The sequence below is a fragment of the Coregonus lavaretus genome (genome assembly GCF_964263955.1).
Source record: "Coregonus lavaretus genome assembly, chromosome: 2".
Lineage (NCBI taxonomy): Eukaryota > Metazoa > Chordata > Actinopteri > Salmoniformes > Salmonidae > Coregonus > Coregonus lavaretus.
The window spans coordinates 30,599,200-30,626,086 of record NC_139989.1 but is presented as its reverse complement, the minus strand read 5'-3'; the positions used below and the strand labels follow the sequence as shown (position 1 = coordinate 30,626,086).

Below are 26,887 nucleotides of genomic sequence, written 5' to 3'. Positions count from 1 at the left end.
TTGTGAATTGTTTCGCTCTCAAGAAAAGGGCGCCATTGAAAGGAGTGATTACTGGGGAAGCAGTAAATGTAAAAGTGGACCAACTGAAGGGGAAGTTTCCCGGTGTTTGTGATGCTCGTCGCTTGGTGTGACGCAAACAGGGTGGCTAGAGTGGGGAAACAAGTCATAGTCTGTTCTTTTGAGTTTTGAAGTTAAGTCTTTGCCTGAAAAAGTGAAGTTAGGATATATAAGTTATCCTGTACGAGCTTATGTGCTGAATACATTACGATGTTGCAGGTGTCAAACTTATGGGCATGTGGCAGCAGTATGTAGGAGGGAGGTTCCAAGGTGTGAGAAGTGTGTAGAAGGGCATGAGACAAAGAAATGTGTAGCATTGGGGAAAGTAGTGGTATAAAGCCAACTGAGATATATTCCTGATTATTATTTGACCATGCTTGTCACTTATGAACATTTTTGAACATCTTGGCATGGTTCTGTTATAATCTCCACCCGGCACAGCCAGAAGAGGACTGGCCACCCCTCATAGCCTGGTTCCTCTCTAGGTTTCTTCCTAGGTTTTCGCCTTTCTAGGGAGTTTTTCCTAGCCACCGTGCTTCTACACCTGCATTACTAGCTGTTTGGGGTTTTAGGCTGGGTTTCTGTACAGCACTTCGAGATATTAGCTGATGTAAGAAGGGCTATATAAAATAAAATTGATTGATGATTGATGTGCTAATTGTAGGGGTGGCCATGGGGCTGGGGATCAGAAATGTCCCGTGCGAGAGAAGCAGGTTGAGGTTTCCAGGGTAAGAGTAGTGAAGTTGTCATATGCGAAGGCAGTGAAGAAAGTAGAGGAAGAGGGGTCAAAGGGGGGGGGGGGAGGAGGAGGAGTGGTGAGAGTAGTAGATATGTACCAGTACAGAGGGATAGGCCAACAAGTGTTTCAGTAAGATTGGATTTTTAGCGTTTATAGCAATGGTTATTAATTGTACTGCAGGGATGGAACGTAAGTCAAAGAAAATTGAGGTTGTGGTGGCAGCTGCAGAGAGGTATTTGGGTGTGCGAGACTTGACATCAGAAGAGTTACAGGGAGTGTTAAGCGGTGATGTCCCATCATTTCAGGTTGAGGGCATGAGGTAGGAATGAATATATTTAAATAGTGGAGAAGGGTGGTGTTAATTATGAATAATAATTTTGAATTTGTGAGTGTAGTGTTAGATGGTAGGGTATTTTTTTATTGTATTTTTCAAGCAAAATATGAGGGAGTTGTACTCCAATGTAGTAGGTGGCGGTAATGCAACAAATTGGATGCCAACCGCCGTTAAACCTCATTGAAGAAGAAGGGAACGTCTACTATGTGAAGTGCATGTGTGGAATAACTCAATTCGCCCTTGCACTCCTAAACAAAGCAATTTTTAGAAACTTTGGCTAAGGGTAAAGTCTACAAAACGCAGTCCACTTTGTTTGTTACATATTCTAGTTTTGGAAACAGAAAACTGATTAAATGTTTAACCGATAAGAAAATTAGCAGAATGTCGACCAAAATCCATCTCGCTCTATCTTCTCCCACTGCCGGCCACTGGGCTTCCTCTCATCACCATATTTGGTAGTGAGTGGAAACGCCAACGGGATGCTTCACATTTATACATCCGGTGAAAGATCTGTCTCATTGTTCTATCTGTGGATTCAGTGACGTCATGTCCCAGAATGCTTGTAAAATGTGCTCTGACGTCATATTCTGGCGACTGTTTGGTTTAAATGGGAAACACAAATTCGCGAACAGAAGTTGAGCTCAACAATATTTATATTTTCTAACGCTTAAAACTGTATATTCGTCTGCACAATGGGTCCTGTCGAGGTAACAGTTTCTACCAACTATGCATTTACACTATTCTCTTCTGAACATATCAGGAATAGTAATGTAATCAACGGTAATCAAGACGCCTGCTCAGATAGCGAAGTAACACGATTGCTAGCAATGTGATCGTAGCTAGTTAGTTCGTTTGCACTAGTTACATGAACGCTTACATACATATGTTATTAGTCATCTGTCTAGCTACATTTGTTAGTTAATGTTACTGTAACGTTAAACATCTAGCTAGCTGTATCATGCCCATTCAATATGTTTTAAAATGCTGCTATTGCTTTTATAAGTCTGATATCTTAATTACATTAGCTATGTGTCACTGTGTTCTTCGTCCAGCAACTCCACATGACCGTGTTCTCCCAGAGTTTCTCTCCCTGTGGTCGCTTCCTAGCCGCCGGCAACAACTACGGCGAGATAGCGGTGTTCAGGTGAGACCAGACATGCAGTTTACTGGCTGCTTGCACTTTGACTAGTGCCAAATACAATGATGTAAACAGAGATGATGTAATCAGCCTGTCCTGCAATAAATATTGGTCATTTAAATGTTTGAATGGATAAAGCACATTTTTATCTGAGGCGCACAAGTCCCATGTATCTTATTTACGTTGGTTCTTTACAGTAAAATGCTATTCTGTTCATGTTATCATTTTCCCCAGTCTCTCCTCAGCACTTAGCCCAGATGCTACAGATCTGAGCCAGAAACCCATCCTCACATTTACTGGTCAGTCTCTTGCCGTTGATGTGTTCAAACCTTCTCTATTTGCTTCTTTATGGTAGAACACCAGTGTGAAATAGCTTTCAAGACATGCTGTATCTCATCCTTCATCCCTAGATTAAGTGGGACACCTGTCTCTCCCAGGCTGCCCCTCTTAACCCTCTTCTATTGTTTAACTTTCTCTGTCTTTCTTCCCCTCACGCGTTTATTCTCTCTCAGCTCATGAGGGGCCCGTCTTCTCTCTCTTCTCCACGGACTCTCACCTCCTGAGTGCCGGCAATGGCGAGATCAGCGCCTGGAGCTGGGCGGAGCTTATCAAGCGGGTAAGGCCGTTACAAGATAAAGCAAGCATACCAAAATGAATGGCTGTTTATTGTGAACAGTATGTATTTCTATACAGTCTATGACGGTATGTGACATGGACCAAGTCTTTGTGTCTCTCTCCCAGAATACCAAGGCTGCTTGGACAAGGAGGCCAAATTACAAGTAAGGCACCAATCAGCCGTAAGTTTGTTTTGAGAAAACACAAGAAAGTGTGTCTGTGTGTGGACTGTGTACATGTGTGTTGGTTATTTTATCTCCAGATGTTTGTCTTTGCTGTCTGATGCTTGTAGCCAACAAGTGTGTTTCATAAATGCTCCTCTTTGCAGATCCAGCCTGGAGATCCCAGAGATCAATGCCATGACCGTCAATCCCACAGTGAGTACAAAGACACTTTCATTAAGTACCTCACTCCACTGAGACAAGTTCTCTATTAAATTAATGTCATGAGTCATATGAGTAATATCTCTCTCTCTCTCTCTCTCTCTCTCTCTCTCTCTCTCTCTCTCTCTCTCTCTCTCTCTCTCTCTCTCTCTCAGGAGAACAGTCTAGTGATTGGTGGAGGGGACAATAACATCCACATAATGGATCTGGAAAGTGGCGTCTTTAAGGTTTGAGAAATATTAATCGCTGCGATTCTGTCTCAAGATTTAGCCATGTGATGTTGAACATTGATATAAATATTATTTGTTGTTACATCTCTTTTAATTTCTCTTCCTCTCTTTCTTCCAATTCTCTTTCTCTCTTCATCCCTCCCTCTCTCGCTATCCCACACTTAACCTTTATGTTCAATCTCTTTATTGCTCTCTCTCCCTCCCTCCCCCAGTCAGTTCTTCAGGGTCATACAGACTACATTCACTGTCTGAGTGTGAGAGAGAGGGAGGGAGAGATCCTCTCTGGGGGTGAGGACGGCGCTGTCAGGATATGGGGTGAGTGACGGATGTATCAACCCATCACTGCCTCAGGTTCCGCTGTCAGTGACTGACACATTTGGAATCAATGCATGGCTGTATTACATTATACTGTAGTGTTGTCATGTATCTCACTCTCTGAACGCTTCCTCCAGACTGCAGGACCGGCCAATCCGTGCACTGCATTGAGGTCTACAAATATGAGGTAAGGTATTGGGATGGGTGGGTGCCTGCCCCTACCCTCCATATGTACAGAAGTTATAATGTAGCATCTTTCATAAATGCAAAAGTCATTTTGTTTCACCAAAAACATGTTTATATGTAGGCAGGGCAAACCTGTTTTGGTGATTTCTGTTATCATCAAAATAAATACATCACAGCATATTTTTGTACTCATGAAGGAGTTGTTACCTGATTTAAGTACAATACCAATGGAAATTAATGTTGAAAGTTCAATTGATATATTCCTAAAATTTAAGTTGAAAATGATGCTGTTGTTGCTTCCTGTTGACAAGACATATTAATAAATAGCACAATGTCAAAAGTTTTAAATTGTCAAAATCAATAATCAATATGCAGAAACAGTGATCTATTGAAAACTTAAACAAAAAATGTACTATCTACAGATACATGTGCAACAATGGTAATCATATTACTTGGGGGGGGGGGGGGGGGGGGATGCGCTGTTGAAACTACCAAGGCTCAAAAACCACATGGAAACTGGATATATTTTTACATCACTGGTTAGAGGAAAACCTGCAGAACACAGTCGGCTACATTTTGGAATGTTGCATTTTGGTACATGGGTCACCAAAACAGACAGACAAACTACAGTCGTGGTCAACATTTTTAAGAATGACACATATTAATTTTCACAAAGTGTGCTGCCTCAGTTTTCATGATGGCAATTTGCATTCCAGAATGTTATGAAGAGTGATCAGATGAATTGCAATTAATTGCAAAGTCCCTCTTTGCCATGAAAATGAACTTAATCCCCAAAAAAACATTTCCAACGCATTTCAGCCCTGCCACAAAAGGACCAGCTGACATGTCAGTGATTCTCTCGTTAACACAGGTGAGTGTTGATGAGGACAAGAATGGAGATCACTCTGTCATGCTGATTGAGTTAGAATAACAGACTGGAAGCTTTAAAAGGAGGGTGGTGCTTGAAATCATTGTCCTTCCTCTGTTAACCATGGTTACCTGCAAGGAAACACGTGCCGTCATCATTGCTTTGCACAAAAAGGGCTTCACAGGCAAGGATATTGCTGCTAGTAAGATTGCACCTAAATCAACCATTTATCGGATCATCGAGAACTTCAAGGAGAGTGGTTCAATTGTTGTGAAGAAGGCTTCAGGGCGCCCAAGAAAGTCCAGCAAGCGCCAGGACCGTCTCCTAAAGTTGATTCAGCTGCGGGATCGGGGCACCACCAGTGCAGAGCTTGCTCAGGAATGGCAGCAGGCAGGTGTGAGTGCATCTGCACGCACAGTGAGGCAAAGACATTTGGAGGATGGCCTGGTGTCAAGAAGGGCAGCAAAGAAGCCACTTCTCTCCAGGAAAAACATCAGGGACAGACTGATATTCTGCAAAAGGTACAGGGATTGGACTGCTGAGGACTGAGGTAAAGTCATTTTCTCTGATGAATCCCCTTTCCGATTGTTTGGGGCATCTGGAAAACACCTTGTCCGACGAAGACAAGGTGAGCGCTACCATCAGTCCTGTGTCATGCCAACAGTAAAGCATCCTGAGACCATTCATGTGTGGGGTTGCTTCTCAGCCAAGGGAGTGGACTCACTCACAATTTTGCCTAAGAACACAGCCATGAATAAATAATGGTACCTCCCCCGAGAGCAACTTCTCCCAACCATCCAAGAACAGTTTGGTGACAAACAATGCCTTTTCCAGCATGATGGAGCACCTTGCCATAAGGCAAAAGTGATAACTAAGTGGCTCGAGGAACAAAGCATCGACATTTTGGGTCCATGGCCAGGAAACTCCCCAGACCTTAATCCCATTGAGAACTTGTGGTCAATCCTCAAGAGGCGGGTGGACAAACAAACAACCCAGAAATTCTGACAAACTCCAAGCATTGATTATGCAAGAATGGGCTGCCATCAGTCAGGATGTGGCCCAGAAGTTAATTGACAGCATGCCAGGGCGGATTGCAGAGGTCTTGAAAAAGAAGGGTCAACACTGCAAATATTGACTCTTTGCATAAACTTCATGTAATTGTCAATAAAAGCCTTTGACACTTATGGAATGCTTGTAATTATACTTCAGTATACCATAGTAACATCTGACAAAAATATCTAAAAACACTGAAGCAGCAAACTTTGTGAAGACCAATACTTGTGTCATTCTCAAAACTTTTGACCACGACTGTACAATGTTTTGTCAATCACTCCTATCGATTATCACGTTGAAATGAATTGCGCGAGAGGAGGGAGATGAGGTTGTTGGTAGAGCATAGCGCTTCCAACGCCAGGGTTGTGGGCTCAATTCCCATGGGGGACCAGTACGAAAATGTTTGCACACACTACTGTAAGTCACTCTGGATAAGAGCGTCTGCTCTTGATGACTAAAATGTAATAGTAATGCTGAATGTCCTGTTAAAACTAACACAGCTCAAAAACCACACGGAATCTGGAAATAATGTGTGCATCACTGGTTAGAGGACAATTTGTAGAATACTGCTACATTTTGAAGTTGTATTTTGATGCAAGTGAGTCGCCAACGTGATAAGTGTAATGCAATACTTTTTTGTTAATCACTTCCATCGATATCACGCTGAAATCAATAGAAAACGTTGGGTGTAGCGCTGTTTAAACTAACACTTCAAAGGCCACATGGAAACTTGGAATAACCTATACGTTGTTGGTTAGATGAGAATTTGTAGATGGCTTCTATATATATTTCGGGAGGCTGCCATCATGGAGAAGGGGAAAAAACACTTTCAACTAATCACGACCCTCCATAGGATATCAACAGTGACAACGGTTGGTTGCTATTTAAGTCTGTGTATTGGTGTGCTGCTAGCGTCTTTTATAGAGAGAACCCCCAAATTATCCATGACATTTGAGAAAGAAAATGATGGCTGCCTTCTAAATCCTGCGACCCTGATGATATAATCTACAGTACAAAACTGCAATTGAACTTTTGTCATCGTGTTGAATATAAACTTTTATACTAACATCACCAATCTGAGGTAAAAGGATAGGTAATTCCCCCCCCCAATTCGATGTGGTCAAAACGTTAGCTTGTGTAATGTAGTAACACACATACTGTCCATATCATGGAAATTGTATAATAGACTTTAATTAGAGATGGCAAAATAATTATCTTAATTTAAGATGATAGTAAATTTAAGCAAACTAACAGATTTTTTCAATTATCACACATTTCTCACTAGTTTAACCATTTAGAGATTAAAAAATGCTCCTAAACACAATTTAACCAGACAGGCGGTCTAAACTAGAGTGTTCATAGGGCCTGTGCAGCAGGCTGAACATTTGACATCCCTATTATATGGCACCTTTCTGCAGGTTGCGGAACAAAATACACATGAAACTACTCTCTCACTTCTGTCTCACGCCCTCTCTCTCTTCCTAGGACTGTGCCCGCCCCCAATATGGCAAGTGGATCAGCTGCCTGACAACCGACTCTGATTGGATGGTGAGGAAAGGGCAGCCCTTGTGTTTAGTTGTTTTTTCCTTCTCCATTAACAGTCCCTTCCCCATAGGATGAGCTCTATCTTTCTAGACATTGTCCAGACTTGTTCAGTACCTCAGCCTGAAATGCGGCACTTATGTTGTTATCAGTGTGGTTGCCGTGGCGTTATATTAGAGCAGTCGCCAAGGTCGACTCCACCTGTGGAATGTCTCGCGCTGTTATCTTTTACTCCTTCAGGAAGAAAAGTCGAGATGCCTGAAATGTTTTTTCCCCCAATGCAGATACTGTAACATTACTCAGCATTTCCTCCTGCAATTTGATCTCCTTTAATGTAATTAAATAATTCTCCCTAACCCCTGTCCCTTATTCTTCCCCACCAGCTCTGTGGAGGAGGCCCATCCCTCTCTCTGTGGCACCTCCGCTCCATGTCACCCACCTCCATCTTCCCTCTCTCCGGATGCCAGCGACAAGCCAACTTTTACCAGGACATGGTGAGACAAGAGTGTTGGTGGGTCAGACTGTGTGTAGGAAGGGAGAAAGAGAGTTTATGGGTTTTTCTTCCTCTCAGTGTGTGTATTTGTGACCTCTCCCCCCCGCCTGTAGATCTTGTCGGTGGGTGAAGGCCAGTGTGTGTCCCACTGTCTCCTGGGGGGAGAGGTAAAGGCTCAGATCCCCTGCACCCCCCACTCCCTCAACACGCTGGCACTGAACCTCAACAGCACTGAACACAGGGTGAGAGTCGTTAGACAGACCATCTGAACACTCTATATTACTCATCCAACCCCTCAGGTTAAATGTCCTCCTTCGCTCATCGCCCTTGTTGTCTTCCTGTTCTCGTTCATAAATCCTGTGTGGCTCAGTTGGTAGAGCGTGGCCCTTGCAACGCCAGGTTTGTAGGTTCGATTACCAAGGGATACCAGTACGAAAAAAGTATACTAATGACTAAAATGTAATAAATTGTTTTGTCCACATCACATCGACGCCTCAGTACATGTTGTCTTCTGTTGTCTTTGCTGTTCCAGGTGCTGACAGTAGGTGGAAGCAGTCACCAGATAGACGTATTCACCAACCTGTCCTACAGAACCTTCTCGCTGTCTTTCTGAGGACACACATATAACCCGATTTTAAGCTCATAATGTGGTATGTCTTGATTAATTGTACTACACAATTCTGTACATAAAACGCATGCCTCTCTTGTCCAAAGGACGCCCATTCCAGGATTCATCCTGATGTTTTTTATGATAATAAAATATTTTGATCACTTTTCCATATCTGTGCATCAGTCTTGATGATAAACTAACCCCAGCCTTATGCTCTGAAGGAAAAAGTTGTCTGAAATATCTGTATGTCTTGTCTACATAAAGTCTTGGCTTGATCAATTTAGATTTCTAGAATATTGGGTTACCTCCCCCAGTGTTTCTATTATATATTTGTAGAGATAGTGTAAGTAACCCAGCCTACTACTATAATAATCCCATTAAACAAGTATAGTACAAACAGCCCTATTTATTTAGTTTTGTGTATGTATTGATGAGACAAGATAAAGCATTGGGGGAGATGGGGTGAACAGAGAGGAGGGAGAAGCACATGATTTGGATGTGACTCAACAACACTCAGGTGAGGCCTGAAGACGTCGGACCGTTGACCAGTCTCAGGCTCCGAACTTTCCTGAGTCATCCCCCCGGAACCAAGACGTCTGTAACGGTCAGCAGATCCTCGTATTTCTCCTTCCGACTGACCAAGTGCACAAGTCATTGTTTTGGTGATCGCTATTGATCATTTTGTAGCACGACGCGTTTCAAATACGCATAGAAACTTAGTTACTCTCGATGAATTATTCCTATACCGTTATCTAGCTGAGTTGTGTTTTGCGTTTATCACATTTTTATGAGAAAGTAACTTAACTTCGTCTGTGGGCGAGCTGCTAGCTAATATAGCAATCCCCGAAGATCCCGGATACAAACGAATCTAGCCTCCGCTAAGGCAGTCACTGCAGATCCTAGCGGGTGATAATGTCCCCTGGTTACATGGGAGGTAAGTGTGTTCAACCCACATTTCTATGGTTTAAACTAAATCAAACGTTGTGGTTTGTGTCATCAACTGTTTTTGAGTAGTTTGCGATTGTAGCTAATTTATTGTTGCGACCTAGCCAGCTTGTTTTTCTCACAGACAACTGACGATTGTAGGTTTGGGTAGGGACTAGGGAGGGACACTCCCAGGGTTTTCAGTAATGTTTTAACTTAATGTAATCTTTTAACTTTGTACCAATGTGTCAGCATTCAATTTCAAGAACTAGCTTGCCCGCCTCATGTACTCTTTCCTGTTTTTATTATGGAACAAAAAACAGTCCTCAGTTCTTTTCATTCTTTCGCCTTAAATCGGTGACGCGGACAGATTTGAGTGATTATTGAGCTGGCCCTGAAAATACTTTGGTAACTTAGTCAATATCAAATAAAAATTATGTTCCTATGTTACCTATACCCTATAACCTTTCCCCCAACGTTTGTTTTAACCTCTTCCCAATCCATTTCACCTTCAACCATATATATGCAGGCTGATGTTTCATATAGGTGTGGTTCATATAGGCCTGTATTTAATGAGTGTGTGGAGAGAGGGCAAACTGTTGGAAACGTTACATTTAGAGACACAGCTGTTCTAGTGAACAGGGAGGGGAGGGTGCATACAGGGACTGGGTTGGCATATGGTCAGGGAATTTATGACAATGACAGACTACAGGTTAATGTCTCCTCACTCTGTCCCTGTATATTGTCATTGATAAATGTGCCATACAGACTTTCTTTTTCAGGGTAAGGTCCAAACAAGGGAACTGAGGAAAGTCTGAAACAAACCAAAAACTGTGAGGTGCCCACCATTTCTCCTCCCATAGCTCAGAGAGGAAGTGAAACCAAGGGATTGAGACCGAAGCAGTTCAATGGATGAAAACGTTGTATGGACTGTAGATTGAAAGAGGAAGAACCCTCTCAGATTTTTTCGATCTCTGCTTGTCCAACCCTTAAGGCCCCTCTACTTGTTATTTTGTTCCTTGTAAGAGGTGTGTGATAACTTGACGCAGAGATGACAGCGAGACTGTGGGAAAAGCAAGAGCGGTAACTGAGAAGAGCAGTGACGTGAATCCTTACATCCATAGGCTACCCACTGGAATATACTAAGTATTAGCTAATCAAGCAACAACAATCAGTCTACCTTGGACACATAGACCAACAACTATGAGCACTTTCAGACGCTCATGGAGGAAGTGACTGACTGCCAGACCGCAATGTGATGAGGATAGTCTCTTTGCCCTTGTGTAGAGTTTCAAGTGTCAGAAGTCCTTCACGTCTGTCACTACAGCCCAACTTTAAGCGGGGAAAAACACATTTCTGCACTGGACTGGTGGAAAGAACTTAGGTGAACCTGTGATGAGTCGGAATGTGGTGCTGCAATGAACTGGGAATCCCCTACTGGAGTTAGTGGGAGGAACTGGAACTGAGGTGGAACCAGAACCAACAGAGGCCTTAGCATGACAATGGAATTCCATGTACTAAACTGGAAATACGTTTTGAAATAACTGGTAATTATTGCACTTTGGCGGTAACAGGAATAGTTTGTAATATTGAATACGAATTCTGGAGTGGACTGGATCTGATCTGGGAAATCAACTGGAAATAAAATTGCAATGCAAGTGTTATTGAGGATGTTTTCTGTACAAAATCTTCTTCCATTCTGAACTGGTAGCATTGGGGGGGGGGAAATACTGTTTCATCCTGGGATTTGGGAACACTGGAATCTGTTCCTGTGGAACTGCATTTATTGGGAGAGGATTACTGAAACCAACAGAGTACTGTCTGCAGAAATGGCGGGGCCGGGAAAGGACTACAACCATCTCTTCAAACTGCTCATCATTGGAGACTCCAGTCAGTGCATCTTAACTTCCTTCTTCATACAAAGTTCCTGTGGTCCCTTAGTGCTTACTCTGTCTGTGTTAAAATAGTAGTGTAATTCAAGTGTAGCTGGTAGCTGTGCTGTGACACTGATGTTTAGCAGGCAACTCATATTGTGTGATTTGTGATTTAAAGGATTAGGCTAATATTACTGCTTACGCTCCTTAGTAACACAGCAAATATCAGTCAATCTGCTTATCATTGGGTGATTATGATGAACATGCCTCACTTACTCACCAAGCTTACAGCTCTGATGACTGATGACTAAAACATTTACCCATGATGTAGTAATATGGCTTTCCGTATGTAGGCTACTAGTAATGGGACAATAAGTAGCCTGATACTCAGAAGTGAATGAAGAGAGGCCTAATCACCTTACCTCTCATCCCTGTCTGACCTCTGTTCTAGATGTAGGGAAAAGCAGTCTACTATTACGATTTGCAGATAACTCCTTCTCTGGTGAGTTGCCGTTCTCTATCTGGTCAATATATACTATTAAACGATGTAAATGTGTGAGTGGTTAGGAACTGTGTTTCCTATATTTTCTTCAAGAGTGTGTTTCTAACCTCTCTGCTTTGGCCTGCAGGTAGCTACATCACTACGATCGGCGTGGACTTTAAGATCCGTACGGTGGACATCGACGGGGAGCGAGTCAAACTGCAGATCTGGGACACGGCGGGCCAGGAGCGCTTCAGGACCATCACCTCAACGTAATCCATAATCTATATCAATAATCTATCTACATGTATAGAAGCTAGACATCAATATGTCAATACAAACGCTGTTTATCACCACAGTTGGTTCTGAAACCCACTGTCAGATTTAGGCTCAATTTCAGTTTCTTTCTTTCAGTTTTATAGTCATTAACTCAGTTAAGTGCTATTGATACCAGCCCTGGACAGAGTGCCAGCCAACGATAACTGTCCCCCGAAAAACAATGCAGCGATTTCCTGTTTTTATACAGTACTCTTTACAATCCTTAGCTATTTTCCCCTTTCTCCCTCTCCCTGTTTCTCCTACCAGGTATTACAGAAATACCCACGGTGTGATTATTGTTTACGACGTCACTAACCCAGAGTCGTTTGTGAACGTGAAGAGGTGGCTTAATGAGATCACTCAGAACTGTGACAACGTCTGTAAGATCCTGGGTGAGTTTGGTGTGCTGAGGTGATGGATGAAGAGAAAAATAGATTGCTAGATGGAGTAGATTTGATGAATGGATAGAAAATTAGGAATGAGGAAAATTCACTGAGGAATGACTGATTTACAGTCCAATGTGCTAGTGTTATGCCTGATTGTGAACTGATATACATACACTATATATCCAAAAGTATGTGGACACCCTTTCAAATTAGTGGATTCGGCTATTTCAGCCACACCCCTGTTGCTGACAGGTGTATAAAATCGAGCACACCACCATGCAATCTCCATAGACAAACATTGGCAGTAGAATGGCCTTACGGAAGAGCTCAGTGACTTTCAACGTGGCACCGTCATAGGATGCCACCTTTCCAACAAGTCAGTTCGTCAAATTTCTGCCCTGCTAGAGCTTCCCCGGTCAACTGTAAGTGCTGTTATTGTGAAGTGGAAACATCTAGGAGCAACAACGGCTCAGCCGTGAAGTGGTAGGCCACACAAGCTCACAGAATGGGACTGCCTAGTTCTGAAGCGCGTAATAATCATCTGTCCTCGGTTGCAACACTCACTACCGAGTTCCAAACTGCCTCTGGAAGCAACGTCAGCACAATAACTGTTAGTTGGGAGCTTTATGAAATGGGTTTCCATGGCCGAGCAGCCTCACACAAGCCTAAGATCACCATGCGCAATGCCATGTGGTGTAAAGCTCCCAGCCATTGGACTGGAGCAGTGGAAATGGGTTTTCTGGAGTGATTAATCACGCTTCACCATCTGGCAGTCCGACAGAATAATTTTATCATGGTTTGGGCTAGGCCCCTTAGTTCCAGTGAAGGGAAATGTTAACGCTACAGCATACAATGACATTCTAGACGATTTTGTGCTTCCAACTTTGTGGCAACAGTTTGGGGAAGGCCCTTTCCTGTTTCAGCATGACAATGCACCCATGCACAAAGCGAGGTCCATACAGAAATGGTTTGTCAAGATCGGTGTGGAAGAACTTTACTGGCCTGCACAGAGCCCTGACCTCAACCCCATCGAACACCTTTGGGATGAATTGGAACGCCGACTGCGAGTCAGGCCTAATCGCCCAACATCAGTGCCCGACCTCACTAATGCTCATGGCTGAATGGATGCAATGTTCCAACATCTAGTGGAAAGCCTTCCCAGAAGAGTGGAGGCTGTTATAGCAGCAAAAGGGGGACCAACTCCATATTAATGCCCATGATTTTGGAATGAGATGTTCGACAAGCAGGTGTCCACATACTTTTGGTCTGTAGTGTACTATGCTGTCCAAAACATATTTAATTCATCCCCACTTGTCTCTCTTGCCATCCCTCAGTGGGGAACAAGAATGACGACCCCTCCAAGAAGCAGGTGGACTCCCAGGATGCAATGTGTTTCGGGGAGTCGGTAGGCGTCCGGGTGTTTGAGACGAGCGCCAAAGAAAACATCAACGTGGAAGAGGTGAGCCTAGCAGCCATGTTCTAAACCCAGGGTGCACCTCAGTCACTTCCTCCTAGTAATAATAATAAAATAAAAATAGTCCGCTCCATCAAAATAAAACTAAAGCCTCAAATCTCCCGGATGTCTTTGGGAAAGCTGAGCTCGGGACCTGATATGTCACAGAATTTCTAATTACTGTTGTGTGTGTCCTTTTATAAAATGGTTATCTTATTTCACCTTAGTCATGGCGGTCACTCCCTTTCCAAGGAATAGCACTTCTGTGTGTACTGTTATGTATCAAGGTGTGTATGTATTTTACAGTCATTGCCCTGTCTCTCCTTTGCCTTCTACCTCTCCCGCTCCCCCTCTCTCTCTCCCTCTACCCATCTCTCCTTCCTTCTTTCAGATGTTTATGGCGTTCACTCACATGGTCCTTCGGACAAAGAAGCAGAGTCAGAGTCGTGCAGAGAGAGAGCGGGAACGAGAGAAGGAAACGGTCGACATCAACTCTCACAGACACAGAGAGAGGAGGAAGAGGGGGAAGAAGTGTTGCTGAGGGAGAGAGGGAGAGAAAGGGAGGAGCTTTTCTAAGAACAGGACAGACCAATGGAGAGTTGAGCAACCAATGTCTGTCTGCACTCATGGGGAAAGAGCCAGGACATTACATGTTGACATTGCACTGAGGCAAGATTCCAAGATGTTAAGGACAGAGAACCACTGTTACGTGCTGAATTTTTACCTTAGCAGTTATTTTTTATGAATGTATATTAATGTCATTTTATAATTAAAAGGGAAATTGGATCCCCAAAGTGTCAAACTGTCATTAAAACCCCTAATTTAGGAAATACACTAATGACTTCAAAAGTGACTAGAGTGATGTATCTATCTTATTTGTAATGAAAAATATAACATGTATAAAATAAACAGTGAGCAATAAAGTCAATCTGTGTGTGCCTTTATATGCAATCTGCCATTGCTAACACATTGAAAGTGTGACATCATTTTCATGATGTCCATCCGGTTTGCTTCTATATGCCATATCTCTCCAACTGCTCCTTCACAAAAGCTCTCAACCTATAACCTATATACATTTTAGTCATTTAGCAGACGCTCTTATCCAGAGCGACTCACAGTTAGTGAGTGCATATATTTTCATACTGGCCCCCCGTGGGAAACGAACCCACAACCCTGGCATTGCAAGCGCCATACTCTACCAACTGAGCTACAGGGGACTACTATTTATAGATATGTGTTTGGGTAAAATATACTAATTATGGACACAGCATTCCCTACATTAGTTATCTTGCTGTTATTAGTCCCATCCTTCAGCTCCATTCAACACCTCCCATCTATCTCTTAACACCATCCATATTGGATTTCTATTTGCCATATATTTTTCAACTGTACTGTGATGTTTCACAAAAGTTCTGAACCCTTCTGTTCTCATTGTTTCTACAGATTGTAAATTGAAAATAAACATTTTTGCTAAAAGTATTATTATATTATTGATCGATTGACTATGACTTTTCAGATCACCCAGTAGTGCTATCTGCAGGGTTAGCTCCAGGTAAATATTGCAATCCTTTAGCCATTCCTGGACCTGTGTCCAAAAACAAGCACCAAAACAAATGATCTAAGGATTCTGTCTCCTCGCAGCAAAATCTGCAGAGCTAATCGGCAATAATTAAATTGAAAAATCCTAAATTTTGAATCCGGCGTCGTTTTGCGTATCAGTACATAAACACTATGCCATGGAATCGGTACATCAAAAATCTCTTCCCAACTATTTTGCAATCTATATGGGACGGCTGTCAAACCTTTGGTCCTTAAATGAAACTGGTATATATTTTTATTTATCACCATTTTCTTTAACCAATTATATTCTTTAATGCAGGGCCGACAGACAAGTTCCTTACTTTTTCCCCCTTCCACTTTCCTCTTCCATTTTTGCGGTAATGCTGCAATTATTTGGTTGTAATTTTGGGTAGAGCAGACATTTCCATATGTTTTTGTTAGCTGCATGTGCGACATAACTCCACCAGTCCTACCTATGATATCATTTACGAAGATTATACCTTTTTTAAGTCAAACTGTGTGTGCCTTTATATGCAATATGCCATTGCTACCACATTGAAAGTGTTGAGAAGATGAAGAAGAATAAAAAAAAAACAGTATTTAAATGCTGAACCCCATTACACACTTGTTTACCTTTCTTTTTTGTTGTGTGGTAAATTAACACAAGATTCCCTAGTGTGTATAATACACATTATCCAGTATATCCATCACTTAAAGTCAGTTTTTGCCAGTGCTTCAATGTTGACAATTAGGGCACTTGCCTACAGCCCACTTAAGGAAAAGAAGAGGCATAAAGCCATGTGAAGACAAATTTGGGTTATGTTCAAGATCACAACACTTTGAATTAGTGTTATATATTGAATATTCCATGGGAGAGGCTTAGCTCCAGAAAGATAAATGTATTATTACTTTTGAATCTCCAAACCTATGCTCCAAACTTAATGTATTTAAGACCTCAACATTCACTATACCAGGCCGGCAGATGGCGATATTGAGTCGTTTCATCTCACTGTCCAAAGGGTATGTATGCAGTCGGCTATGTACTTCTATCCCCGTGGACCGGTTCATACATAAAACATTCTGCATTCAGGCTGCAAAGACGTCGATAACCTCCTTAACTCAATTTAATGGCAACAGGGGGGAAATATGCGTACTTTATGAAACACCATAACAAAATGCTAGTCCCCGATGTTGCATATCGCATTTAGCCAATAAAGTTGCAGCAGTCTGTTATTTACCCTTGGTCTGAATGCTGTACGCAATGTCAGGAAGTAGCATTAGCAACCCTAGAATGGTGGTGGAAAATGGTGTTTCATAAAGAAAGTATGCATATTTTCCCTGTTTTTTTCAGCCTTCTCGCCATTAAATCGAGTTAAGGAGGAAGTCCACACTTTTGCAGCCTGAATACATTCCCTTTGGACGGTAAGATGAAACGACTCAATATCGTTATCTGCTGGCCTTTGGGCAACTATACCAGTTGTTTATTTGCAAAGCCATAGGTGATGCAAAATATGAAAATGCAAAATAGACAGATCTATTGTAATGCAAGACTATGGTAATTTATTTCTTTTTTTACACAACTATGCATCTTGTGCCTCTGTAACACCAATGTTCAGTAACTATTTACTAAATTATCTTGAATGCATTCCTGGCTGCTCAAGCGGTTTGAGAAACACTCTTTTCACGCCACTTTGATACGGAAATGACTTTTACACAGCAGGTCATGAGAATTAACATGCAGGTTAGGAGGCTGAGGATTAGGTCAGGAAAAGGGTTGGGGTTAGCGAAAATGCTCTCCTAATCTGCTACGAAGGTTTTGCGAGCATGGAGAGGCCAGAGATAGCCAGACTAGTAAAATGGGCTAGGGGCGGACTGGCATTTTATCCACACCAGCCCACATCACTGCGAGCGCCGCCAACTTACCCCCCATACACACCCTACTAAGACAGGCAGTAGTGCTGACACAACATTGGCAGTACAGTACAGCGTTTCTCAACCATTTCTGTACCAGTGACTGACGAGACATGGTCCTCCTCCTCTTTTTTAACCAGCTCATGTTTAAAACAAATACAATATATAAAAGCACCACTGGAGATACAACTCACCACTATAACTGTGCCTTTGCTCTAGCCCAGGGGTGTCAAACTCATTTTAGCTCAGGGGCCACATGGAGGAAAATCTATTCCCAAGTGGGCCGGACCGGAAAAATCATGGTATAAATAACTTAAAAACAACAACTTCAGATTGTTTTCTTTGTTTTAATACGATCAACATACAACATAAAGCTGGAGCCTGAGGACAGTGTGTCCAAAATAGTACAAGCACAACATCACTATTAATCATAAAACACGTCAAGTTTATTTGAAAATTCTAAAGAAAAAGAACACACAAACACACAATGCCTCAGTGATTAACAGAACTGTTTCACAGATCACAGAACTATATCAGGGTGTCATTTCTCAGGCAGAAATGTAGATAAAAATAATGAAATCCTGTTCCCCAAACAAGTGCAAGAACCACAGAGTCAAGAATAGGTTAAATATACAAATCAAATCAAATCAATTAAAAACAATAGCACATCAACATAAAAACATATAAACATAAATCTGAAAGCGTTGCTCAAACTCCCGTAACAGTCCCGTTATTTTATCTTTGAACCGCTTCATGTCTGCCACATGTTGGGTCGCGCACACATTTTTCAGACAGGGGTAGTGAGCTGCATCACCACCGGCAAGTTGCGTCTCCCACAATGACAGCTTCAACTTGAAAGAACGTATGCTGTCATAATACTGCGTGACAACTTTGTTGCGCCCTTGCAGCTGTTTGTTCAAGTTATTCAGGTGCTCTGTAACATCCACCATAAATGCAAGGTCCTGCATCCATTCTGCGGAATGAAATTCTAACACTGGTTTGCCCTTTTCTTCCATGAACTGTTCAATTTCTTCTCGTAAATCAAAGAAACGCCTCAGCACAGCACCTCGGCTTAACCATCTTACCTCAGTGTGGTATGGCAGGCCATAGATGTGGTCTTTCTCTCTGAGAAGGCTGTCAAACTGACGGTGATTCAGGCTTCTGGATCGGATGAAATTAACAGTTTGGATGACCACCTTCATGACGTTATCCATCTTTAATGACTTGCAACACAAAGCCTCCTGGTGCAAAATACAGTGAAAAGTCAAAAAATCACGTCCTCCATTTGCAGATTGCACTTTCTCTCTGAACTGTGTCACAACGCCTGCTTTTTTCCCGATCATTGAGGGCGCACCATCTGTAGCCAGGCTGACAGCGCGGGACCAGTCCACTCCGACCCTGTCCAGCGCGCCGACGAGTGCGGTAAAAATATCAGCTGCTGTCGTTGTATCTGTCATCGGCACCAACTCCACGAACTCCTCGGTGACGGTCAATGTGTCATCAACTCCGCGGATGAATATGGCCAGTTGTGCAACATCTGTAATGTCCGTGCTTTCATCAATTGCAACCGAAAACGCAATAAATGACTTTACTTTTTGCTTCAACTGGCTGTCCAAATCCACTGAAAGATCGGAAATCCTGTCTGCAACTGTGTTTCTTGTCAGGCTGATATTTGCAAAAGCCTGCCGCTTTTCAGGGCACACAATCTCCGCTGCCTTCATCATGCATGTTTTTACAAATTCACCCTCACTAAATGGTTTTGAAGCCACTGCGATTTCATTAGCAATGAGGTAGCTAGCTTTCACTGCAGCATCACTGATGTCTCGGCTGTGAGTAAACACAGACTGCTGTTTCTTCAGACCCGCCAACAGTTCATTCACCTTCTCTCATCTCCGCTGTCCTTGAAAGTTGTCATATTTGTCAGCATGAAGACTCACATAGTGGCGACAAAGGTTATATTCTTTCAGCACTGCAACATGCTCTGAACGCACCAAACATACAGCTTTCCCATTCAATTCCGTGAATAAATAGGATGACCATTTTTCTTGGAACACTCTGCACTCTGCGTCCACTTTTCTCTTTTTTGACAGAGACATATTGGGGCAATGAGGGTGCCAAAGCACATAATGTTAAAAGTAGAAGCCGTAATAAATATCGCGGGCAAAACAAAGTAGCTCATTGGCTGCACGTGCTTGACCTACTTGCTCTGCCCCAGTATAAACAGTTTGCTTGCTTAACACAATTGCTATTGCGCCATCCAGTGGACGCAATTGGAACAGCAGTTTATTTTATAGAAAAATTGCAGCGCATTTTTATACTTTACAAATTATTATTATTTTTTATTTTTTATTTTTTCAAAATCATCTCGCGGGCCGGATTAAACCCGTTTGCGGGCCTGATCCGGCCCGCGGGCCGGACGTTTGACACCCCTGCTCTAGCCATTTTGTTTGCCTCCCTGTTGTGCTGTCGATCTGTCTCAGCATCATCTCTGCTGTCAAGTCAAATCAAATCAAATGTTATTAGTCACATGCGCCGAATACAACAGGTGTAGACCTTACAGTGAAATGCTTACTTACAAGCCCTTAACCAACAATGCAGTTTTAAGAAAGAATACCAACAAAAAAAATCACACAAAAATGCAATATAAAATAATACGAAATAAAAGTAACAAATAATTAAAGAGCACAGTAAAAATAACAATAGCGAGACTATATACAGGGGGTACCGGTACTGAGTCAATGTGCGGAGCACCGGTTAGTCGAGGTAATTGGGGTAATATGTACATGTAGGTAGAGTTATTAAAGTGACTATGCATAGATAATAAACAGAGAGTAGCAGCAGCACTCTGCTTCTTCTTGTTCTCTGTATGTCTGTCTGCTTAAGCCTTATACGTTATAAAAGCCAAGCTAACAACTTAAGCTATATTGCAAATTCCCCTGTTAATTACTATCACAGGGCTCTACATTTTCCCCTGGCTCCACACTAACATTTCCCCCTGGTTTCACTGGTGCCACTAACTTTTACAGTTGGGTCGCACCAAATCATGAGTAATCATCTTAGAAAGTAATTTTGGATTGACAATTAGACTATAGTTCTTATTTTACTGTCAAAATAGGACCAGAATTTCCAGATATATGAATATATCTGAATTACATACATCTTTACATGCATCTAATATCATAGGCTAATTAATTTGGGGAAGAGGATGTGGAAAACTCAAAACACATTAACTACATCGTTAACTTTAACTACACAAAAAAATATATAAATGCAACATGCAACAATTTCAAACATTTTACTGAGTTACAGTTCATATAAGGAAATCAGTCAATTGAAATAATTGCATTAGGCCATAATCTATGGATTTCACATGTCTGGGAATACAGATATGCATCTGTTGGTCACAGATACCTTAAATTATGTAGAGGCGTGGATCAGAAAACCAGTCAGTATCTGGTGTGACCACCATTTGCCTCATGCAGCGCGATGCACGTTGCACGCTCCCTCAAAACTTGAGACATCTGTGGAATTGTGTTGTTTGACAAAACTGCACATTTTAGAGTGGCCTTTTATTGTCCCCAGCACAAGGTGCACCTGTGTAATGATCCTACTGTTTATTCTGCGATATGCCACACCTGTCAGGTGGATGGATTATCTTGGCAAAGGAGCAATGTTCACTAACAAGGACGTAAACAGATTTGTGCACAAAATTCTAGAGAAATAAGCTTTTTGTGCATATGGAACACTCTGGGATCTTTTATTTCAGCTCATGGGACCAATACTTTACATTGTGCGTTCATATTTTTGTGCAGTGCCTTGCAAAAGTATTCATCCCCTGTTGGCGTTTTTCATATTTTGTTGCATTACAACCTGTCATTTAAATTGATTTTTATTTGGATTTCATGTAATGTACATACACAAAATAGTTCAAATTGGTGAAGTTTAAAAACATTCTAAAAAATAAATAACTGAAAAGTTGTGTGTGCATATGTATTCACCCCCTTTGCTATGAAGCCCCTAAATAAGATCTGGTGCAACCAATTACCTTCAGAAGTAACATAATTAGTTAAATAAAGTCCACCTGTCTGCAATCTAAGTGTCACATGATCTCAGTATATATACACCTGTTCTGAAAGGCCCCAGAATGTGCAACACCACTAAGCAAGGGGCACCACCAAGCAAGCGGCACCATGAAGACCAAGGAGCTCTCCAAACAGGTCAGGGACAAAGTTGTGGAGAAGTACAGATCAGGGTTGGGTTATAAAAAAATATCAGAAACTTTGAACATCCCACTGAGCACCATTAAATCCATTATTTAAAAATGGAAAGAATATGGCACCACTACAAACCTGCCAAGAGAGGGCCGCCCACCAAAACTCACGGACCAGGCAAGGAGGGCATTAATCAGATAGGCAACAAAGAGACCAAAGATAACCCTGAAGGAGGTGCAAAGCTCCACAGCGCACCACTTTAAGCCATACACTCCACAGAGCTGGGCTTTACGGAAGAGTGGCCAGAAAAAAGCCATTGCTTTAAGAAAGAAATATGCAAACACGTTTGGTGTTCGCCAAAAGGCATGTGGGAGACTCCCCAAACATATGAAACAAGGTTCTCTGGTCAGATGAGACAAAAATTGAGCTTTTTGGCCATCAAGGAAAACGCTGTTTGGCGCAAACCCAACACCTCTCATCACCCCGAGAACACCACCCCCACAGTGCAGCATGGTGGTGGCAGCAGCATGCTGTGGGGATGTTTTTCATCGGCAGGGACTGGGAAACTGGTCAGAATTGAAGGAATGATGGTTGGCGCTAAATACAGGGAAATTCTTGAGGGAAACCTGTTTCAGTCTTTGGGAGATTTGAGACTGGGATGGTTCACCTTCCAGCAGGACAATGACCCTAAGCATACTGCTAAAGCAACACTCAAATGGTTTAAGGGGAAACATTTTAAATGTCTTGGAATGGCCTAGTCAAAGCCCAGACCTCAATCCAATTGAGAATATGTGGTATGACTTAAAGATTGCTGCACACCAGCAGAACCCATCCAACTTGAAGGAGCTGGAGCAGTTTTGCCTTGAAGAATGGGCAAATATCCCAGTGGCTAGATGTGCCAAGCTTATAGAGACATAACACCATGAGACTTGCAGCTGTAATTGCTACAAAAGGTGGCTCTACAAAGTATTGGGGTGGGGGGGGGTGAATAGTTATGCACGCTCAGGTTTTCTGTTTTATTTTCTTATTTCTTGTTTGTTTCACAAAAAAATATATTTTGCATCTTCAAAGTGTTGTGTAAATCAAATGATACAAACCCCCCAAAAATCAATTTTAATTCCAGGTTGTAAGGCAACAAAATAGGAAAAATGCCAAGGCGGGTGAATATTTTCGCAAGCCACAGTATAATACCCACTGCTAGTAGCCATTTCCTGGGTGACAGTAAATGTAAAGCCGTTGTAGGCTACTACTCATGAGACCTACAGTATACTGTAGGCCTATGCCCTCACAATGGCTGGTACCCATTTTGTGTGCACATCGCTCCATATCTCAAAGCCATGTCGAATATCTTGGCTGTAAAATAGTTGCTATTGAGCTGAATATTGAGAGTTCGACAGGGACAAGGGTCTGAAGCTTCCAAAGCTGTGTTTTTCCTGCAATTGCATTCTGAAATGTTATATAATGAGAACGCATTTCTCTCTTGAGTGCATGGGGGAGAGGAGAGTGGCTCGCTCATCACAGCAGCAGGCCCCAGCGAGGGGCACAGGCACAAGGCAGACACTTTCATTACAGGAATCATGAGGATCATGCACTTCACTGTTTGATCAAATCATGGTTTTAGCTGCCAAAAAAATAGGACGTTCTGAGGTGACAATGTAGAATGTGCTCTTTCTACGTTTATAGGCACCGTTTCTGTTTTTCTTATGAGCCATGATCTTGGCTGTCTAGCTGATGAAAGAGTGGGAGTCAGAGCAGGTCTATTTGCTGATGCTGCGTTTGACTTTGAATGTGAGTTTGCGTGACCTCAGCTCAGCCTATCAGAAAACTAGGCCAGCCCATCTTGGTAGGGGAGACGGCCGTAGCCCACTGATCAACTAAAGGATCATTATAGATTGGTATAACCAGAGAAATTGAGAAAATAAAAATTAACAGGCCCATGGGCCACCGGCTATGTCATCTTTTTCATTGTTTTATTTTTGTGTGTGTCAATTTTGACCAGCCCAACCAACAAAGAAATTGTCCAGCCCATCTGACATTTGCCAGAATTGCCAGATGGCCAATCTGCCCCTGAATTGGGCTAAGGAACATAAATTGGGTATTGAACAGTGCCTGTTCTGCAAACAATACAGCTGATGAAGGCGCGGCAGAGCGTGGTATACGTATAGACAGGTTTATGGACAGCAAGAAAGAACAGCTGAGTGCAGAGCACTGTGGTATAATAACATATGCAGAGGGAAGATGTGTGCTGAGGTGGGGTTGGGAGGCGCGAGCCTGAAGGCAAGAGGAAATTGTGACTGTGCTTCAATCTGAAAGTGCGGCAAGTGAAGTGTGTGACAATGAATGGAAAATAATGTAATCAAAGAATGGAACCAAACGAGCAAAAGTTGTAGTAGAAGACAAGGACCGGTCCAATAATGCATTTCTTATTGGACTGCGTTTTTTGGACAAGGAGATTCATTTGTGAAATCCATTTGTAATATAGAGAACTGTGAAGAAAGCAGTGGGAAAGGTGGATTCAATCAAGATGTTGTTGAAGAACAGAAGAAGCGTGCACTGGATCTGGGAAAAGAGTCCACGTCAGAAGTAACATGTATTGGTCTTCGGAGCAGGGCGCCTGCAACGGGAGTTATAGCTGGAGTATCGTTGGATATAGATGACGAGTACATTAGTTAGAAAATCCCAGGAGTTGTTAGTGCACACGTCGCCTGACCCATATGGTAAATGGAAGGAAGGCCTGTCGATACTATTGTTGTTTGAGGAGACTCTACCTGAATATGTGAAGCTTGGATATGTGAGGTATGCGGTGAGAGCATTTGTATCCAAACCATTACAGTGTGGGAATTGTAAAGGATATGGTCATGTGTGAAATGTTTGCAGACGGGAGAAGTATAGTATTGAAGAATATGTTAATGGGAAAATGTTGCAACTATGGTGGGGATCATACTCCGGACTTCCTTGAGTGCCCTGTTATGGTGAAGGAGGTCGAGGTGTCAAGGATCAGGGTTGTGCAGCAGATCTCCTATGTGGAGGCGGTGAAGAGAGTCGATGGGGCAAGAGGCAACAGTGTTGAAGATATGGCGGTGGATGCATTGTAACCAGTTGCTAGTGTTTTAAGTCAATCGAGTGATCTGGATACACTCGTGAAGAAAGTGGACTTTGTGGCATTTATAGCCACAGTGATTAATTGTACAGCACAAGTGTCCAAGAAGCTGGACATCATATCTGCAGCCGATAGGTTTTTGGGGCTCAAAGACCACGGCAGAAGCACTGCAAGGACAATTGTCGCTTATTAGGGACCTGATTAGAATTCGTTTTTTTTTTTTTTTTACAGAGAAGCAGGTTCATTTTGTTTTAGTTAATTTCTTTTTTGATCGTTTGTATGATATTTTATTTATTTTTGCCCACATTATTTATTTTTTGGGGATCCTTATTATTCACCCACACAGTAGGTGGCGGAATGCACATCACATTGTTGCGAACGCCATTATACCATAGAAGAAGAAAATATGCACGCTGAGGAAGTAGCAACGTGTATGCCCCGCCCACCTGAGGATCTCTCTTTTTCAGCCATCTGATAGGAAATCCTGTATGTGTTTAAGGGGTGCAAAATTCAGTTGTCACTTAAATCTCGCTGGATTGATTGCTTTCATTTTACTCCTGCGACTCTTTTATACTCTTACTTGTGCCTGTCGTTTTTTCCCCCTTAACTTTATGACCGTGGAAATGTTTGTAATGACCTGTCAAACACACCCCGGTAATGGCTGAAATGGGCTGAATGGAATACATTGGGCTCATTTGAGTGGTAAGGCAAAAGCAACTGACAGTAGACAAAAGTTAAGAATTGAAGTCGGGGAAGGTGCGTCTGTGACAGCCGAAAGATGGACACTTTGTGGTTTTACAACAGCTAATCTCAGTGCAACATGGCAGTGTTGGCATTGTTTATAAAGGTTTTACTTTATAATGTCAAAATAAACATTTCCCCAACCCCCATATCACTCGCAAACTGAAACTATATACAGTACCAGTCAAACGTTCGGACACACCTACTCATTCAAGGGTTTTTCTTTATTTGTTACTATTTTCTACATTGTAGAATAATTTTGAAGACATCAAAACTATGAAATAACACATATGGAATCATGTAGTAACCTAAAAAGTGTTAAACAAATCAAAATATATTTTATATTTGAGATTCTTCAAATAGCCACCCTTTGCCTTGATGACAGCTTTGCACACTCTTGGCATTCTCTCAACCAGCTTCACCTGGAATGCTTTTCCAACAGTCTTGAAGGAGTTCCCACATATGCTGAGCACTTGTTGGCTGCTTTTCCTTCACTCTGCAGTCCAACTCTTCCCAAACCATCTCAATTGGGTTGTGGTTGGGTGATTGTGGAGGCCAGGTCATCTGATGCAGCACTCCATCGCTCTCGTTCTTGGCCAAATATCCCTTGCACAGCCTGGAGGTGTGTTGGGTCATTGCCCTGTTGAAAAACAAATGATAGTCCCACTAAGCGCAAACCAGATGTGATGGCGTATCGCTGCAGAATGCTGTGGTAGCCATGCTGGTTAAGTGTGCCTTGAATTCTAAATAAATCACAGACAGCGTCACCAGCAAAGGACCCCCACACCATAACACCACCTCCTCCCTGCTTTACGGTGGGAACTACACATACAGAGTTAATCCGTTTACCCACACTGCATCTCATAAAGACATGGCGGTTGGAACCAAAAATCTCAAATTTGGACTTTGGACCAAAATACACATTTCCACCGGTCTAATGTCCATTGCTCGTGTTTCTTGACCCAAGCAGGTCTCTTCTTATTATTGGTGTCCTTTAGTAGTGGTTTCTTTGCAGCAATTCGACCATGAAGGGCTGATTCACACAGTCCCCTCTGAACAGTTGATGTTGCGATGTGTCTGTGACTTGAACTCTGTGTAGCATTTATTTGGGCTGCAATTTCTGAGGCTGGTAACTCTAATGAACTTATCCTCTGCAGCAGAGGTAAATCTGGGTCTTCCATTGCTGTGGCGGTCCTCATGAGAGCCAGTTTCATCATAGCGCTTGATGGTTTTTGCGACTGCACTTGAATAAACTTTCAAAGTTCTTGAACTGTTCTGTATTGACTGACCTTCATGTTTTAAAGTAATGATGGACTGTCATTTCTCTTTGCTTATTTGAGCTGTTCTTGCCATAATATGGACTTG

General features: G+C 42.3%; 2 protein-coding genes across 3 annotated transcripts; both read left to right on the top strand.

The window, feature by feature from the left end:
- The first annotated feature begins 1,701 nt into the window (after positions 1-1,701).
- On the top strand, positions 1,702-8,730 carry LOC311143511 (THO complex subunit 6 homolog). The gene is made up of 13 exons (XM_084179339.1): positions 1,702-1,837; positions 2,183-2,274; positions 2,503-2,567; positions 2,781-2,884; positions 3,010-3,047; positions 3,212-3,260; positions 3,422-3,493; positions 3,709-3,811; positions 3,949-3,998; positions 7,404-7,466; positions 7,844-7,954; positions 8,067-8,195; positions 8,486-8,730. Exons 1-13 carry the CDS (start codon positions 1,823-1,825, stop codon positions 8,564-8,566), a joined length of 972 nt encoding a protein of 323 aa, XP_084035465.1. The 5' UTR covers positions 1,702-1,822; the 3' UTR covers positions 8,567-8,730.
- Positions 8,731-8,895: 165 nt separating this feature from the next.
- On the top strand, positions 8,896-14,927 carry LOC311143551 (ras-related protein Rab-35-like). Of its 2 annotated transcripts, none has more exons than XM_084179402.1 (7): positions 8,896-9,497; positions 10,270-11,377; positions 11,813-11,863; positions 11,991-12,114; positions 12,428-12,552; positions 13,881-14,005; positions 14,391-14,927. In XM_084179402.1, exons 2-7 carry the CDS (start codon positions 11,317-11,319, stop codon positions 14,538-14,540), a joined length of 636 nt encoding a protein of 211 aa, XP_084035528.1. In that variant the 5' UTR covers positions 8,896-9,497; positions 10,270-11,316; the 3' UTR covers positions 14,541-14,927. The 2 variants fall into 2 exon arrangements, with proteins under 2 accessions (XP_084035528.1, XP_084035527.1); XM_084179401.1 differs by having other exon boundaries at positions 9,038-9,497; positions 10,256-11,377.
- The last annotated feature ends 11,960 nt before the right edge of the window (positions 14,928-26,887 follow it).